Raw genomic sequence first — 17005 nt, 5'->3', positions numbered from 1 at the left:
CACCTTTGCCCCCTGCAAACCTCACCCCCCGACACCTTCATTCACCCCCCAAAATCTCACCAATATTGGGCCCCTCCCACCCCGTACTTCCTCTCCCAATCAACCTAGATCCTCTCCCACCCCCCTACCCGGTACACCTTCCTCTCCAACTCACAGCTGGATGTTCCTCTCCCCCCACCTCACCAAACATCCGTAGTAGCCCATGGCCAAGGCCGTGCTGTACCTAAGCAGACCCGAAACATCAACTGAGACTTTCCACCTTCCGTGAGCTGCTTCGCAGTGCAGCCATGTCCATGAGAATCCATCCAGCATGCGATGCACGTGTTCCTCCAGGGTCTGGTAGCTCTAGGGCTCCAGCATCTTCTGCTCCTCAGATGTCCGCGATCTGAGCAAGGGCCTAACAGTAAGTCCCCATTTCTGCATGTCACACTTGTCCAAATGTGTTCTGGGCCTACGTGTTTTCCCGCCAACATAGTGGTAAATCTGGCGTGTGGGGACGATTGCGGTTGGGCCTTACTTTGCATCCCATTAGCGGGATGCAGTGAGTTCACTCCGGCCTCCAGCGGGATCGCCATTCCACCATGGCGGACACCATCGGATGATCCAGCTATGCATTCAAGCCAGCGTAAAACCGATTTTTGGCCTTCTTGCCATATTGTCTCCCTCGGCTGCCATGACACCTGACACCAACAGGGCCTGAAAATTGCGGCCCTGGACTTGACGATGAGAGTTGATTACTTTTGTTGGACATATAAAAGCCTAAATTGTGATAGGTTATTGGAGTATATCATGTCATTTCTTGAACTTTAGGACCAGCCAGATAGATTTCAATTGGGACTATAGATATTCCTGGTAAAGTCCTGCATCTCAATGGTTCAGTCGCTCTGGATGCTGCTTGCTAGCTGAAATTAATTGCTAAGTAATAAGTAGCAAAATACTATAAATGCTGGAAACTCTGAGACAAAGACAGAAAACAAGTCACGCATCCTCGATGGGGAGCGTAAAACGTGGGAATAATATTTCAGGTGCTGAAACAGCAGGGGGGAATCTTGTCGTAGCATCAGGGTCTCACCTGCCGACTGGAGAGCCAGTGAGAGACCCATGCTGCCTGTTTTCGGGAAGGCCCACCAAGCCACAAATCAATCAGGCAATGGCGAGGCTAGCAGGCGGACTTTCCCTGGAAAGAAGACCCCAGGGGCGGAAGTCCACCCTACTGAGAGCTTCCAGCGAATCACAGGCTGGCAGCTTTTGTGCTCAGCAGCGCCACTGGGGAGGCTGTGGCTGCTGCTAAAGGACAGGCACCAGAGACCCAGGATCATGGAGCAACCCAGACCATGGGTTAATTAATAATTTGGAATGGGGTTTTTTACCGGGTAGGGGGTCGAAGGGAGAGGGGTGCAGGGGGGATTGGTAGCAAGAGCTCTCAGCAGGCCCCGCCTTCCTAATCTCCAGTCCCTCGATCAGGCACTGAGAGTCTCCTTTGATCGAGGGATCCGCCACCCCAATCTGAGGTGACAAGCTGGCTCCACAGCTTTACCTGTTGTGCACACCGCATGGCAACGGCCCCCCTGCAGCTGGGTTAAAACGAGGGATGAGGCCCTCAAGTGGTCAGTAATGGCCACTTAGGGGCCACAACCGGCGGTGGGGTAGGCAGGTCGACAATGGGCCTTCCCGCCACAGTTTAATTCTGGCAGAGGCGGGAAGGTGGCAGGGTTCCAGAATGCCACCATCCTGCCTAAGAAATGCCCTTCCCAACCCCAAGCTTGCCACCAGTGACAGCACAAGATTCCGGCCATCAACCTCGGTCACTCTCTCCATAAGTGCTGCCTAAATTGTTCGATAGCTCGTGGCAATGATCACAGAGGCTAAAATGTGCAACAATTTCCAAGTTTTAACTTTATCTACTGACAAGTACTATGACTAATCCTACTGACTAATCCTATCTAGTATGAACACTCTGACTGTATCATCAGGCCCATATGTCCAATACCTGAGAAAGAGCTATGGCTCAGTCACCCTTCAGTTATGGTCATGGAGATAAAAATTGTGATCACTGAAGGTTGATGACATAACTTGTACGTCTCAATAGTGCTCATCCCTCTAGTACTCTAGAGGTTGTTTATAAGGTAAGTATTTATCTGTAACTTACCCAATTGTTTGCATTCACCCATGACAGTACTGCCAGCCGCTGCAAATATTGCCCCAGAGACACCTAAAAAAAAACAGCAAACAAATTTGTGGATATCTAATTCAACTTTATTCATGACGAATAACTTTGGGGCAAGCTTCTCCCCACCCTCCTCCGCGCCGATCCATAGTCAATGCTCAGAACACGCAGCCTTTCATTTCTTCACTTATATATAATGTTGTTACTGCAAAGAGATGAAAGGAATGTACAGAAGATAGAACGGTTTAATCTGGAAACTCCACTGAGTTTCCGATTTCAGTCAGAGCATAAGCCAGGGCCTTCCCCAAAACATAGGAACTTCCTCAAAACGAGGGAGGAAAAAAAATCAAGAGAGTCATCTCCAGGATAGGCAAGTACCTCCTATTATCCAGCTAATAGTGGCATCACCTCAGCCACATTTGCTGTGCATCCTGAGATCAGGAAGACAAAAACAATGGAGGTAGCTTAACATCAATTTTAAAGACAAAAGTAGCTGGAAAAAATAGCCAGAGAGAACTTTTCTGACAACTCCACTCAAAAGATTGGTTATGGTTCTGATCACAAATGTTAGTATACTTATTTTAACTAATTAATTAATTAAAAATCACCATTGCTACAATGATCCTTTCTATTTAATTTTCATATCTTGGCAATTTCACAAGTGTATTAACAGTAATTAAAAATAAAGCCCATTGATCAGTTAATATGAAGGAGCGGACATTCATCTTACCTAAATAATGCAGTCACAACCTTAATTCATGGTTTCACACTGACAACCACAAAGTCTCATGAAAACCCCTATTTTTCTCATTAAATGCTGTCAAGCTGGTAGCTGGCAATAGGTAAAGAAATTATTATCCAATCATTTTCCACTAAACAATCAATATGCACTATGGGCTGATCTCTCAAACTTGGCTTCCAAACTCTTTCACTGGATACATGCAACACCCCACAATCCATGTTTTAATGGTGTACAGTTTGACTCATTGTGCCCAACGTCAAGCCAAATGGGCAACAGGTAATTGTATTTCGAATATCAGGGGCATTAAAAAAAAAGCTCCCATACGTTCAAATTAGAACCCTCTCATCCCCACCTCACTACAGTCAACCTTCAAAGCAGAGGTCGCAGGCTGCCACTCGCTTTCCTTTCAATTTTGTTTAATCTCCTTCAGAAGATTAAGGGAAGTTTTGACATTCCTGAACTGACAAAACTGACAACTGACAAAATTCACCAGATTCACCAGGGTTGAGGCCAAAAATTGGATTGCTCCTGTTTTCGGGCCCTGAAGTTGTGATTTGCAACTACCCGTGCACAGCCCTGTGGTGGCGGGCAGCTTGCAAACTTCACGATTAGAATTATTTCAGCACTTAGCCCATCACCAAATGCACTGCTGACTGCCTTCACTATATACAGCAGGCCCAGCATCGTGCTTGGCTAGAAGACTTCCCTACTCAAAGGGAGCTGCAATAATTGGCTTTCCAGGCAAAGCACCCCAAATGGAGCAACAGGGAAGAGAGAGAGCTCCAGTTTTCCAATGTGGCACTGGAAGCTTTAGTACAGGAGACGCAAGGAGGAGAGAAGCATGTTTCCACAGGAGACCAGGAGGCTTTGACAGCAAACTCTGAGAAGGGAATGGCATCAGTGCCATAAGTACTTCAATGACTTGACATGGGTGGTCGAGGTCATTAAATGCATCTCCTACCCAGAGCACCACCAAACAATCACCCTACTCAATGCACTACACCCCCATCACTCATCCACCAGCAACTTCTAGCACTTGGGATTCAGGCCTAACTTTCAGATACTCCACCTCACCCTCACACTCCTTCCAGTGCTGCCAGCCTCACACCCGCCATTTGCTACTTTCACATACCAGGGATCAAAATAAGCTTTTTTCAAGGGTTCTCTTTGAGATTTGTCTTAGTTTTCAAGGGCTCCTTGAGGTAAAGTCTCCATTAAAGAATATGAAAGAAGCAAGAGACTCACTGCTGGGTAGGTGACCAAGAATCCAACACAGGGATATAGATACGTTAAGTGAGTGGGCAAAGATCTGGCAAATGGAGTATAACGTGGAGAAAATGTGAAATTGTCCATTTTGACAGGAAGAATAAAAAAGAAGCATGCTATCTAAATGGTGAGTGATTGCAAAGCTCTGAGATACAGAGGATCTGGATGTCCTAATTCATGAATAACAGAAGTCTAGTATACAGGTACAGCAAGTAATTAGGAAAGCTAATAGAATGTTATTGTTTATTGTGAGGGGAATTGATTATAAAGGTAGGGAGGTTATGCTTCAGTTAGCCAGGGTATTGGTGAGACCACATCTGAAGTACTGTGTACAGTTTTGGTCTGCTTATTTGTAGAAGGAAGTAAATGTATTTGGAAGCAGTTTAGAAGAAATTTGCTGGACTAATACCTGGAATGGGCTGATTGTCTTATGAGGAGTAGTTGGACAGCCTGGCTTGTATCCACTGGAGTTTAGAAGAGTAAGAGATGACTTAATTGAAATCTGTAAGCTCCTGACAGATCTTGACAGGGGGGATGTGGAAAGGGTGCTTCCTTTTGTGGGAGATTCTAGAACTAGCGGTCATTCTTTAAAAATAAGGTGTCACTCATTTAAGTCAAAGATAAGGAGAACTTTTTTTCTCTCAGATGGTTGAGAGTCTTTGGTATTCTCTTCCTCAAAAGGCAGTGGAAGCAGAGCTTTTGAATATTTTTAAGGCAGAGGTAGATAGATTCTTGATAAGCAAGGGGGTGAAAGGTTATCGGGGGTAGGCGGGAATGTGGAATTGAGTGTACAATCAGATTAGCCATGATCTTATTGAATGGCGAAGCAGGCTTGAGGGGCCAAGTGGCCTACTCCTGCTCCTAATTCGTATGTTTGGATGGATTGTTCAGCTTTGTATATATTGTTGGATATGTTGTTGAATAAGGTTAATTTGAAAAGGTTTTCTATTGGTGGCTTTTACTTTAAGATTTTGGCCAAGAGGACATTGGGACCACATCCTTGCTGAATCATGGGTTCCACAAACATTGCCCCTGGCTGAGGTGGAGATGGAGGAAGTGCTCCCTGAAAACCCTTGATGTCTGGAATCTTCAGTGAAGAGCCTTCCTCCCTCTCCGCATAAGTTCCCCTCTCTGCAGCCTATGATCCATGTTTCTGTCCTATTGCAGGCCAAGAGGGGCTGCAACTATAGCCCCCATAATTCTAGCAGGATTTCTAGTGACATGGAAGAATAGCCCTCCAGCTTCCCTGTCTTTAAAATCCAAATCACCAAAGTTCTTCTAGAATACACTAAACTACTTCCACAAACTTTGCAAGAGTCAAATTAAGTCAACGGCACCTCATTTGCAAATTGGATGACTGGCTCTTTAAATGACATTAGTGGGGGTCCCCCATGCAGCTGAATGCATGTTCAGCTGGGAATGTTTAGTGCATGGTGTTAACTGGACTTGTGTGGTCCAAACTGGCAGAAAATGCATCAAGTTTACCTGACAGACTATTTGACGTCACAATCTGCACAACCGTGAAAACTTCTGACATACCCACACAAGCACCTTTACCATCATGATGTGTTGCACTGATCATACTGAAAATGGGCAGAAGTGGTGTGCCTGCCAATTTCTGGCAAGTCCAGCTTCTGTAGTACCAGCACCGATGCTATACAGCTGCACTTTTTGGCCTGAATCTTCCATTCAAATGTTTAAATATTTTACTGTAAAGGAAAGATTTTTTTTTCCTAATATCACTGTGGGATACATTAAAGCAGGCTTATTTGGACTGTGTGTGTGTCTCTGTGTGTGTATTTGTGTGTGTGTGTGTGTGTGATTTAATTAAACAGCAGACAGACAGACTGCAAGGTTTGAATCATCAAAAGGAAATAAGTGTAAAACATGCATTTGAAATGGAGATGGGTAAGCTAGGGTGAAGTTTCAGCAGATTCAGTGTGAATGGAATGTGTATTTTTAGATAAGTTGAGAGGTTGTTTGATTTTCAAAGGGACGTGAAAAGATGTTTACAACTGGCAAGGTAAATAAGGCAAAGTTATTAAGTTTATTTTTCCCGAAAGCACTGGCCGTAATGACAACATAAAAGAGTTCTCTATTCTGGGAAAAGTAATTTCCAAAGTTCGAGTGAAACCGTGGGATTGATGGATAAAAAGGGAGAAATATATTTAAAGAAAGATGAAAAGCTGGGTGGGGTGTGGCCTTTGGAGTTCCATTGTCAAGTGAGAGGGAGAAAGAAGCTGTGAAATACCTCCCTTAGAGCAACAGTGGGTGCTTGTAGTAATATTGCTGGATGTTTTATAGATTAAGAATCTATTTGGAGTGTTGCCTGAAAGGGGTATGTAGTTGAGAGTTTAATTAAGTAGAAATCTTGTGAGAATTGTTATAAAACTAAATGTAACTGTGTAACTGTAGTCTTGTGTGTTTAAGTTTTCTTTTCTTTTGTTAATAACTTTTAATTTAATCTTTAAAATTTCTAAAGGTGGTAGTAGACTCATTCCTTCTGACCTCAGTGCACAAGCCTTCTCATAATAAATACAAATTGCAAATTTGTTGTGATAGCATGGCCAAGTTTCCCTTATGGATTTATTCAGCCTGGCAAATACTACCTGCCATATCATAACATTACCAAATGAAATTTCAGGGTCTAAGGGGTTAAATACAAACACAAATTATCCTACCGGAATTGAGGTCCAGTGTTGTATTTGTGGAATTCACTATTGCATCCACGCGTTCCTGGGTTATGTCTCCTTGCTTCACCTCCACAACAACATTATGGATTGTCAGCTGTGTAGGCAACAAACCTCTCCATTGAGCTAGAGGATAACAAAATAATATGTTCTCACTTAGCATCATAAATACAGTCAGTTCATTGTATCACAAACACAGTCAATTCATGGGGGAAGGATCCTTAGTTCATCCAATATTTGCATAACTTTCAAAATGATGTCATGCATCTAGAGGGGCAGGCTACAGTACTGAATTCACTTTTGTGTCTACATGACAATTTGTAAAAGGTGGATCCAAAAATGGAATGCACGGAATACTTATGATCTATACTAATGGACAAAGAGACGGACTGTATTGTAGCCAAATTTGCCGATGATATGAAGATAGGCAGGAAACAAGTTGTAAGGGCCATACAAAAAGAATTGATATGTTAAGTGAGTAGGCAGAAATTTGACAGATGGAGTATAATGTGGGAAACTGTGAGGTTGTCCACTTTGACAAGAAGAACAGGAAAGCAGAATATTATTTAAATGGAGATAGACTGTAGAATGCTGTGGTACAGAGGGATCTGGGTGTCCTTGTACATAAGTCACAAAAATGTTAGCTTGCAGGTGCAGCAAGTAATTAGGAAGGTAAATGGAGTGCTGGCCTTTAATGCAAAGGGGATGAATCATAAAAGTAGGGAAGTCTTGCTGCAATTGTACCGGGCATTGATGAGACCACACTAGAGCACTGCGTACAGTCTTGGTCTCCTTACTTAAGAAGGATATACATGTATTGGAAGCGGTTCAGAGAAGGTTCACTAGGCTGATTCCTGGGATAAAGGGGTTGTCTTATGAGGAAATGTTGAGCAGGTTGGGCCTATACTCAGTGGAGTTTAGAAGAATAAAAGATGATCTTACTGAAACATATAAGATTCTGAGGGAGCTTGACAAGATAGATGCTGAGAGGGTGTTTCCCCTCATGCGGGAAATCTAGAATGAGGGGGCACAGTTTAAAAACAAGGAGTCACCCATTTGAGACTGAAATGAGGAGAAATTTCTTCTCTCAGAAGGTTGTTAGTCTTTGGAATTCTCTTCACAGAAAGCAATGGAGGCTGGGTCAGTGAATATATTCAAGGCTGTTAGATAGATTTTTGATCAACAGGGAATTAATGGTTATGGGGGACAAGCAGGGAGTGGCATTAAGGCCACAATCAGATCAGCCATGTTCTTACTGACTGGCTGGGAAAGCTCGAGAGTCCAAATTGCCTACTCCTGCTTCCCTTTCTTATGCTATTATGTTCTTCAACATTATGCCGCAGTTGAGACATGGAACTTGGATTCAAGACTGTTGCATACTTTTGTTTCTTGCTAAACTCAATATAGTTTATGATAACATTGTGAAAACTGTATTTAGGGACTGATCTATAGCGTTCCTGTCCTATTGATTAGGGCATGAGCCATTGATGAGACAGATGATTCAGTAAAATATTTGTAAAAATATACAAAGGAGGTTTGCTGTGAGCCACACACATATGCATATTTATATTAAAAAACACATTGAATAACCAGAGCAGAGTACAGGGCTTTAAACTAATTAAGGGTGGGGGCAGGAGGATTCGGGAAAAAGTAAATTCAAAAGCAATAAGAAAAATGATGATATAGAACAGGGTAGCAATTTGGTTTATAAATAAGTAGCATGGGTTAAGAAGGGACAGAAAGCTTAACAAAAGTAATGGAGTATTAGCAGCTAGGATGACATCAAAGAAAAATATTAAAGCTAGAGGCAGTACATTTGAATTTTTGAAGCATTTACAATAAAATCAATGAATTAATAGCAACGATAGAAATAAACTGGTTTGGTCTAACAGCCATTCCTAAGGTGTGGTTGCAGAGTGACCAAGGTTGGGAATTAAATATTTCAGGATACTTGACATTTAGGAGAGATTGACAAAATGAAAAAAGAGGTGTCGACCTGACAATAAATGATGGGATAAAGACAACAGGAGGAAAGATTTTAGTTCAGAAAATCAAGATGCAGAATCAGTCTGAGCAGAGCTAAAAACCACAAGGGGCTAAAAAAAATGAGAGAAGGTTACAGGCCCTCTAACAGCAGTTGTAGTGTCAGGCAGTGTATGTATCAGGAAATTAAAGATGCATGTGATGTGACAGGGTTAATAGAGTAATCATAGAGGACTTAAATCTTCAAACCAAATTTGCAGTAATAGTTTGGAAGACAGGTTCATGGCATAGATTCAAGGTAGTATTCTCAATCTATATGGCAAGAAACCAACTAGGGAATAGGCTGTCTATGATATGTGAAATGAGACAAGGTTAATCAATAACCTTTGTAAAGGCGCCTCTGGGGAAGAGTGATCTAATGTGATAGAATTTCATACTAAGTTTGAGATTGATTTGGTAAAGTCCGAAGCTGGGTTCTTAAATTTGAACAAAGCAACTATATAGGTATGAGGGGGGAATTGGCTAAAGTAAATTAGAAATCAGATTAAAAGATACGATGGTAGACAGTCAATGAAAAGTATTTTAAAAATCATTATTTATATTATACATTCCTTTGAGGAATAAAAAGCCCACAAAGAAGTAGTTCAACAAAGGTTAACAAGATGTGTTAAAGATAGTATTAGATTAAAGAAAGAGACTTGTAATGTTGCTAAAAAGAACAGAAAGCCTGAGGATTGGGAGGATTTTAAAATTCAGCAAAGGATGAGAAAGAAACTGATAAAGAAAGGGAAGCTAGAATATGAGTAAACTAGCTCGAAACATTAAAAAACGGATTGTAAAAGCATCCACAGGTATGCAAAATAGAACAGATTAACAAGAGTAAATGTGGGTCCCTTAAGAGCTGAGACAGGAGAAGTTATAAAGAGAAGTAAGACAGAGACATTAAACAAATGGTCCAGTAAAAATGAGGGACTTCAGGATATTGGTATTAGTAAAGAAATAATACTAGAGAAATGAATGGACTAAAATTCGACAAATCCTCTGATATCTACTGGTTTTTAATGCCACTCGGAGGTTGATCCTGGAATCTTGTGTGTCTGTGTTGCTCTGTGCCTCAGAAGGAGGTGCATTTACTTACTTAGTCTTTTGAGCGCTCAGAATATTCATAGGGCAGAACTTTACGGCCCTGTTTCAGTGGGGAGGGGGCCGTAAAATACAGCGAGCCATTATAAACCCCATTGACTTCAACGTAAAATCCCACTGTCGTAAAATTCTACCCGTAGTACTCAACAGTGGCTTATAATGTGGTGAAGCATTTCACATTTGTGATTTTTAAAATCAAAATGATGCCTTAAAATATGGGACACACATTTATAATCCATGCTTAATGCTATAACAAGTTTTAACAACTCCTGTCACATTACATTTTGTTAAATCAATGTTGTAATTACATGAGCAACTAAAAAAGGATAGTAATGTATTTTCAACATGGGCTTAGATTGGCTTCAAATTGCAGGTGTGATTGTCAATGGATTGTGCCAAGTATTTAGGATGGTAATAATTAACAATAGAAACAAACAGCTAAAAATACAAGGCTAATATTTGCAGGATGCGGTAATTTTAACTTTCGATGATGGGTGTAAATGGTTGATGATGAATTGACAGTCCGTTATACAGCACACTTGATTTAGTTTCTGATTGGAACTTGCAATGTGGCGCGGGGGGGGGGGCGGGGGGTGTGGTGGTCAGTGGTGGTGGGAGTTGGGGTGAGCCTGGGTCAGGGAAGATCTAAACATTCCTTACAGAACCCAGAGGAGCACTCCTGCTCATCCTAGGCCTGCAAAGGATTCCTACCTGCCAGTGACTGGGGTGGGCGGGGGGGGGTTGTTGGCGGGGTAGGTACATGATTTGGTCTCCTTCTGTCTGAAGGACTTTGAGACAAAGATCATGAATTATACACTCTGCATACCTTGTTCAAAGGGATTTTACTACCATCATTAAAATTAAGGCATGAATCAGTTACCATAATTTACTGAAAATAGAATCAAGAGCCCTGGATTGCTGCACACTAGTCCGCAATTGAAGCTGAGCAGCATAACTTGAGAGAAAATCTAGTCCAGTGATTGACTGGAAAAGTAGTGAACAACATTCAGTTGACATGCTGTGTGGGAGCAGGCACTAACATACCCAATAGTTTAGAAAATAGATCACGGAGGGTCACACAAATCCTATCATTGCACTCTGTATGGGGAATAAATTAAGCATGTATGTCTACATTTTTTTCTTACCTTGAGGAAAAGACATTGGTGACTTGAAGCTTTGTTTATCTTCAATTAACTGGTTTGCAAAAGAAAAAATGTTTATAAAAAAGTGTGAATGTGTTACCGACAATGCTTTCTCCTGCAAATTGTTCAACAAATTCTGCATTTCCATTGTTTATATAAAATATTTGAGTCGCATTCTCTGCTTGGCTCTTTCATTCTGCATCAGCTCCTATTGATCTAATTGCCTAATGGGAACCATATTATTCTTGTAGTGATTTGGATGGTTCATGGGTAGCACTATTAGTACTCCGTAGTACTATTCACCAATGCATTAAAAGCCAATCCACACTCTTCTATTCCACAGCCAGCCTCCCTTTCATCTGATGACAGCCTGAATCTGGTGTCTAACCCTCTAGTCCACACCCTGCACTTCCACCTTCCCAGATAGCCTCTTGCTAATTCTAACTCACAAAGACCAACTTTGGCTCAATAAAACAGGGTTTGCTGCAATCATTGACTTCATTGTCATCTCATTTTCCGTTTTTAAAAATAAATCATGCTCAGGATGAGAGTGTCACTGGTAAGGCCAATGTTTATTATTCATCCAAATATTTTTACATTGATTTAAATAGTCTAGGCCTCTGGGTTCCTAGAGTAACAATATAACCCCCCTTGGTAAAATATTTGCACAGTGAGCCAGCACACTGCCTTCTGGGTTTAAATCCAGCTCAAGTTGATGGGAAGAAAGTGTTTTTATTCTATTGATAGTGAAGGTTCCATGTGAAGTGAGTCTGGACAATTTTATTCCAATTTCTAACGGACAGTCGACTCATGACGTAAAAAGCACCCGTAATTCAAATTTAACCTGGCAATCCGACCAAGACAGAAAATGAAAAATCTCAAACCACAGCAAAAATTTGGAAATAAGCCACAAAAGTGAAAAAGTGTTCAGGATAGCCCAAAATTGCAGAGGAATTTTCAAGCAGGCGTCAGATACCTTACTTGAATATGCAAAGGCTCTAACACCTCTTTTACGTGTGGGGTCTGGATGCCATTCTTTTTTCCAACAGCAATATTGCAGGCAGCACACGTCGGATTTGTAATGAGTGTATGTTTTTGCCTGCTATATTGGTGGCCATTGATCGCTATAATAATGGGCACTTCAAGTTTCTTGTCCAGTTACTTCAAAGGGCAACTTTCTTGCAGAGGTGCAGAGCACCTGCCCTGGTGCCTGGACCCCCATTTGCTTTTTAACTTCCTCAATCTTGTACTGAATATAGTGGCCTCCAATAGTTGAAATCATCTTTGTGATCACAAGACTCGATTTTAAACCATCTCCACAATGACAGACAGGAAAGGATTGGTGATGGTGGGGGTGGGGTTGTGGTGAGGGTGAGGTGTTAACAAGTTAAATACAGGGAATGTGACCCTAACCAGCTGCTTTTCTTTTAAAATGGAGAGACAGGACACCAAATTAACATATTTAAATCAGGGTCCCATGATACAATTGGGATCCTGATTTAACATTCACTGTTGTTCAGGTTTCCACCGAGTTTAGAAGCCCAGCAGTGAGCGAGAGGCAGGAACTGTCAACTTCACTGTAAGCTCTTTCTCAGCATTGCTTGTGGGCCAGGAGGAGCAGAAGTTCTTCCCTGGTCCCTCAAGGGAGCCATTGGTCTTCTCCAGTCCCGATAACTAGCATACGCTCTCCCTGCCTCTTGGACACTGCAGTTGCTGACTATCCCCAAGGGTAACTGGCTGGGGCCTCCTGTGCTTGTACTTCCTTCCACCCTCCAGCCAGACTGTTCATTTGGCTCACTGTCAGGTGGGCAACAGAGTTGTAAAATGTTAATGAGGTCTTGTCTTTAAATATTTTCTTCATTCTCCTGGCTTCCTGTAAATATCAGGGCCTTGGTATCTAAGTCTTGACAATGATTTACTCAGCACAAAAAATAATCTGATTTTCAGTCTAGCGTAATGGTTTTCCAGATTGATAAATTGAAGTGATTTGATAGGTTGTGCATACTTACAAGTTCTGGGCGGCTCAGTGAACCCTGACCTTCTTCCTCAGTTTGAATTAACAACATACACCCATGGCTTTTAGCCTTGACTTCCAGGACGTCCTTGTTTTCAGACAGGGCTCTGGCCTCTCCTGGTTTGTTGTAAATGCAGGTTACTGACTGAATCAGTGACAACTTATCTTCAATAGCAGAAACTGCCTCCTTTAAATGCTCTGCTGCACCAGATACTTTCAGACCTGGAGAAGCCGTTCTGATATATGATACTATGATGCCTTTGTTTTGGATTTCAGGCAGTTCTGTGAGACTCGAGGAACTTTCCATATACTCCACCTGCATCAATGAGGCAGGAATATGTTGCACGATCACCTGCTTATTGTCCAGGTAACTATTTATCATTTTTTCAACATCAGAAACAACATCTGAATATCCTACGATTATTACAGCAGCTTGATTTTTCTCCTCTATGATTGTGCAGCCCACATCTTTGGACTTCAAGTTGAACTTCAAATCATCAAGGAACCGTTTCCATTTGTCAGCTTTGGCGACGTTGATTTGCTGTGGGGTGAAGTCAATCCTTACTTCCTGGAAAAGTTGCTTTATTTTATCTTCTCCTTTCTTTACATCTGCCTTGACAGCCAAGAGCTCAACAGACTGTTTATGCAGCAATGTGGCCTTGATGCCTTTTTGAATGAAGTGAGTTTGCACAAATTTCTTAAGGTCTAACGATTTGATAAAACCTATCAGGTGTGAAGACTGATTGAGAGGCTTCCTTTCTAATTGGAACTGAAACTCACTGATGACCTTGTGAACTTGGCCAACTTCCTCCTTCAATCCTGTCAGTTTTAATGCTGGGGGAGTTGTGCTGGTGGATATTTTCACAGAGGGAACAGTATATTTGACATGGCTTTGCATGAATTCCAACTCCTCAAGACTTTCCAATAAAATTTGCTCTTCAACAGTATTCCTTTCAACTTCCAATTCTCTTTTTGCCTTTTCCAATATTTCTTGTAGTTTTCTGGATGTGTCCGAAACTTTATCTTGTTCCCCAACAACAACAATCTTGTTTTCTGTAGAACAGTAAAGAACATCAAAGCCAGGTGCTTTCAATCCTCTGCTTTTGTTCTCGACTTTTCCCCACAAATTTTTATCAATTGGAAAGTCTCTGAAGTCAAACTTGTTGATGAATTTCCAAACTGCCTCTTCAGCATGCTTCTTCCAGTCTTTAGCAATTTTATAGCACAACAATATATCTGCACCAAAAGAAGGCTTCAGAATAATTTGCTTTGACATTGGAGAGTCTGTAAAGGCAATGTGACAATACACATCCTTTGCAATTTCTTCTAACTCTTGTTTATAGAGATGAGTCTTCTTGATATAGCTTAGAAGTGTGGGATTGATGCAGATATCACACTGTTCAGGCTGTTTGATTTTTGGGCCATTATTTCCATACAAAGATAATTGCAGATCATGGTAATAACGACTAACTGTCAGCTGAAGACCCTTTAAGGAATGTTTCCTTTCAGTAACTCTTCTTACCACTGTAAAAACACAATTGGAAGAAGCCAAACTGTTTTACTGAGGAGAAATAGATGTATCTATTATCTAGCCAGCCTTGTAAACACATGTGTCATACTCCAGAATGTTGCATATTGTTACAGATGCAAAACAGTCATGTTTTAAGAGAGAAAACCAGTCATTTCATGCCAGGTCCTTCTTATCTGGTGGCCTGGTCTCTGTATAATTGAAGGTAGTCCTGAGGAATGCCTTTCTGGGCATTATAGAATCACTGGCATTTATGACACAATCGGAGGCCATTCAGTCCACCATGTTTATGGCAGCTGAAAAAGAATCGATTCAGCATGATCCTAGTTTCTAACCCTTGATCTGTGGCCTTCTAGGTTATGTCACTTCAAAATACATATCCAAATACATTTTAAAATGCAATGAATATTTCTTCTCTACAAACCTTTCAGGCAGTGAGTCCTAGACCCCCATCCCCAACTCTAAAATCATTCTATCAATTACTTTAAATCATGCCCTCTGGTTATTGACCTCTCTGGTGGTGGAAATAGAAACATAGAAACTAGGAGCAGGAGTAGGCCATTCAGCCCTTCGAGCCTGCTCCGCCATTCATTATGATCATGGCTGATCATCCAACTCAATAGCCTGCTCCTGCTTTCTCCCCATACCCTTTGATCCCTTTTGCCCCAAGAGCTATATCTAACTCCTTCTTGAAAACATACAATGTTTTGGTCTCAACTACTTTCTGTGGTAATGAATTCCACAGGCTCACTACTCTTTGGGTGAAGAAATTTCTCCTCATCTCAGTCCTAAATGGTCTACCCCATATCCTCAGACTGTGACCCCTGGTTCTGGACTCCCTCACCATCGGGAACGTCCTTCTGCATCTACCCTGTCTAGTCCTGTTAGAATTTTATAGGTTTCTATGAGATCCCCCCTCGTTCTTCTGAACTCCAGCAAATATAATCCTAATCGACTCAATCTCTCCTCATATGTCAGTCCCACCATCCCAGGAATCAGTCTGGTAAACCTTCACTGCACTCCCTTTATAGCAAGTTCATACTTCCTCAGATAAGGAGACCAAAACTGCACATAATATTCCAGGTGTGGTCTCAACAAGGCCCTGTACAATTACAGCCAGACATCCCTGTTCCTGTACTCGAATCCTCTGGCTATGAAGGCCAACATACCATTTGCCTTCTTTACCGCCTGCTGCACCTGCATGCTTACTTTCAGTAACTGGTGTACAAGGACACCCAGGTTTCGTTGCACATTCCCCTCTCTCAATTTATAGCTATTCAGATAATAATCTGCCTTCCTGTTTTTGCTACCAAAGTGGATAACCTCACATTTATCCACATTATACTGCATCTGCCATGCATTTGCCCACTCACTCAGCTTGTCCAAATCACACTGAAGCACCTCTGCATCCTCCTCACAGCTCACCCTCCCACCCAGCTTTGTGTCATCTGCAAATTTGGAGATAATATATTTAATTCACTCATCTAAATCATTAATATATATTGTGAATAACTGGGGTCCCAGCACTGATCCCTGTGGTACCCCAATAGTCACTGCCTGCCTTTCGGAAAAAGACCCGTTTATTCCTGCTCTTTGTTTCCTGTCCTCTCCATCTAGGCCTCATAATTTTCCACACTTCAGATAAATCTCTCCTCAGCCTCAGCAAAAAAAAAGTATCCCATACGCTCTAACTACCTTATGTACCTGTACTGCTACCTTCAGGGATCTGTGGACATGTATGCCAATGTCCCTCTGTTCACCTCCGTTTCTTAATTTCCTACCATTTATCGTGTATGCCATTGCCTTGGCTGCCCTCCCCAAAATGCATTACCTCGCAGTTCTTTGGATTGAATACCATTTCCCACTTTTTGCCCACCTGACCTGAAGATTAATATCATTCTGAATGGAAAAAATCTTAGCTGACTGAGTTCCAGCTGATGGCAATGTACAGCTTTGCTTTGGCAAGGAGGCCATTAGTGATTTTCCAGAGACAACTGCACATTACATACTGGGAAATGCTGTTAGTATCAATTGTATCCATCTGGAATTTGTGTGTTGGTGACACTGGGAGCCACTGGCAGAGTACAGGTCCTACAACAATATTCTGGCAAAGCACATTCTTCTCATGCACTGATACTCAGAAATAAGAAACAAGTAGGCCATTTGCCTATTGATCCTGAGCACTGGGTAAGGCCTTTTATGAGCATGTTCCCCCCAACACCTACTGTCTTCTATCAGGTTCACCTACTGCTTGTGGTGCCTCAGGTTCTTGCTGCTTCTCTTTCTCAAACTATTCATCCATCCAAAGGAAAAAGGTAGTAAAACATCAC

General features: G+C 41.9%; 1 protein-coding gene across 1 annotated transcript in view; it reads right to left on the bottom strand.

Moving 5' to 3' along the window:
* LOC121285016 overlaps window positions 1-17005 on the bottom strand; it is a 65009-nt gene that overhangs the window by 30898 nt on the left and 17106 nt on the right. Inside the window, exons 7-10 of the mRNA XM_041201092.1 lie at window positions 13143-14671; window positions 11137-11185; window positions 6857-6991; window positions 2150-2212 (exon numbers count right to left, since the gene is read on the bottom strand). Of these exons, the coding sequence (XP_041057026.1) occupies window positions 2150-2212; window positions 6857-6991; window positions 11137-11185; window positions 13143-14671 (1776 nt within the window). The remainder of the gene's footprint in view (window positions 1-2149; window positions 2213-6856; window positions 6992-11136; window positions 11186-13142; window positions 14672-17005) is intronic.

This window comes from Carcharodon carcharias, chromosome 12 (assembly GCF_017639515.1).
Source record: "Carcharodon carcharias isolate sCarCar2 chromosome 12, sCarCar2.pri, whole genome shotgun sequence".
In the NCBI taxonomy this organism is placed as follows: domain Eukaryota; kingdom Metazoa; phylum Chordata; class Chondrichthyes; order Lamniformes; family Lamnidae; genus Carcharodon; species Carcharodon carcharias.
This window is presented reverse-complemented; position numbering and strand designations above follow the sequence as displayed.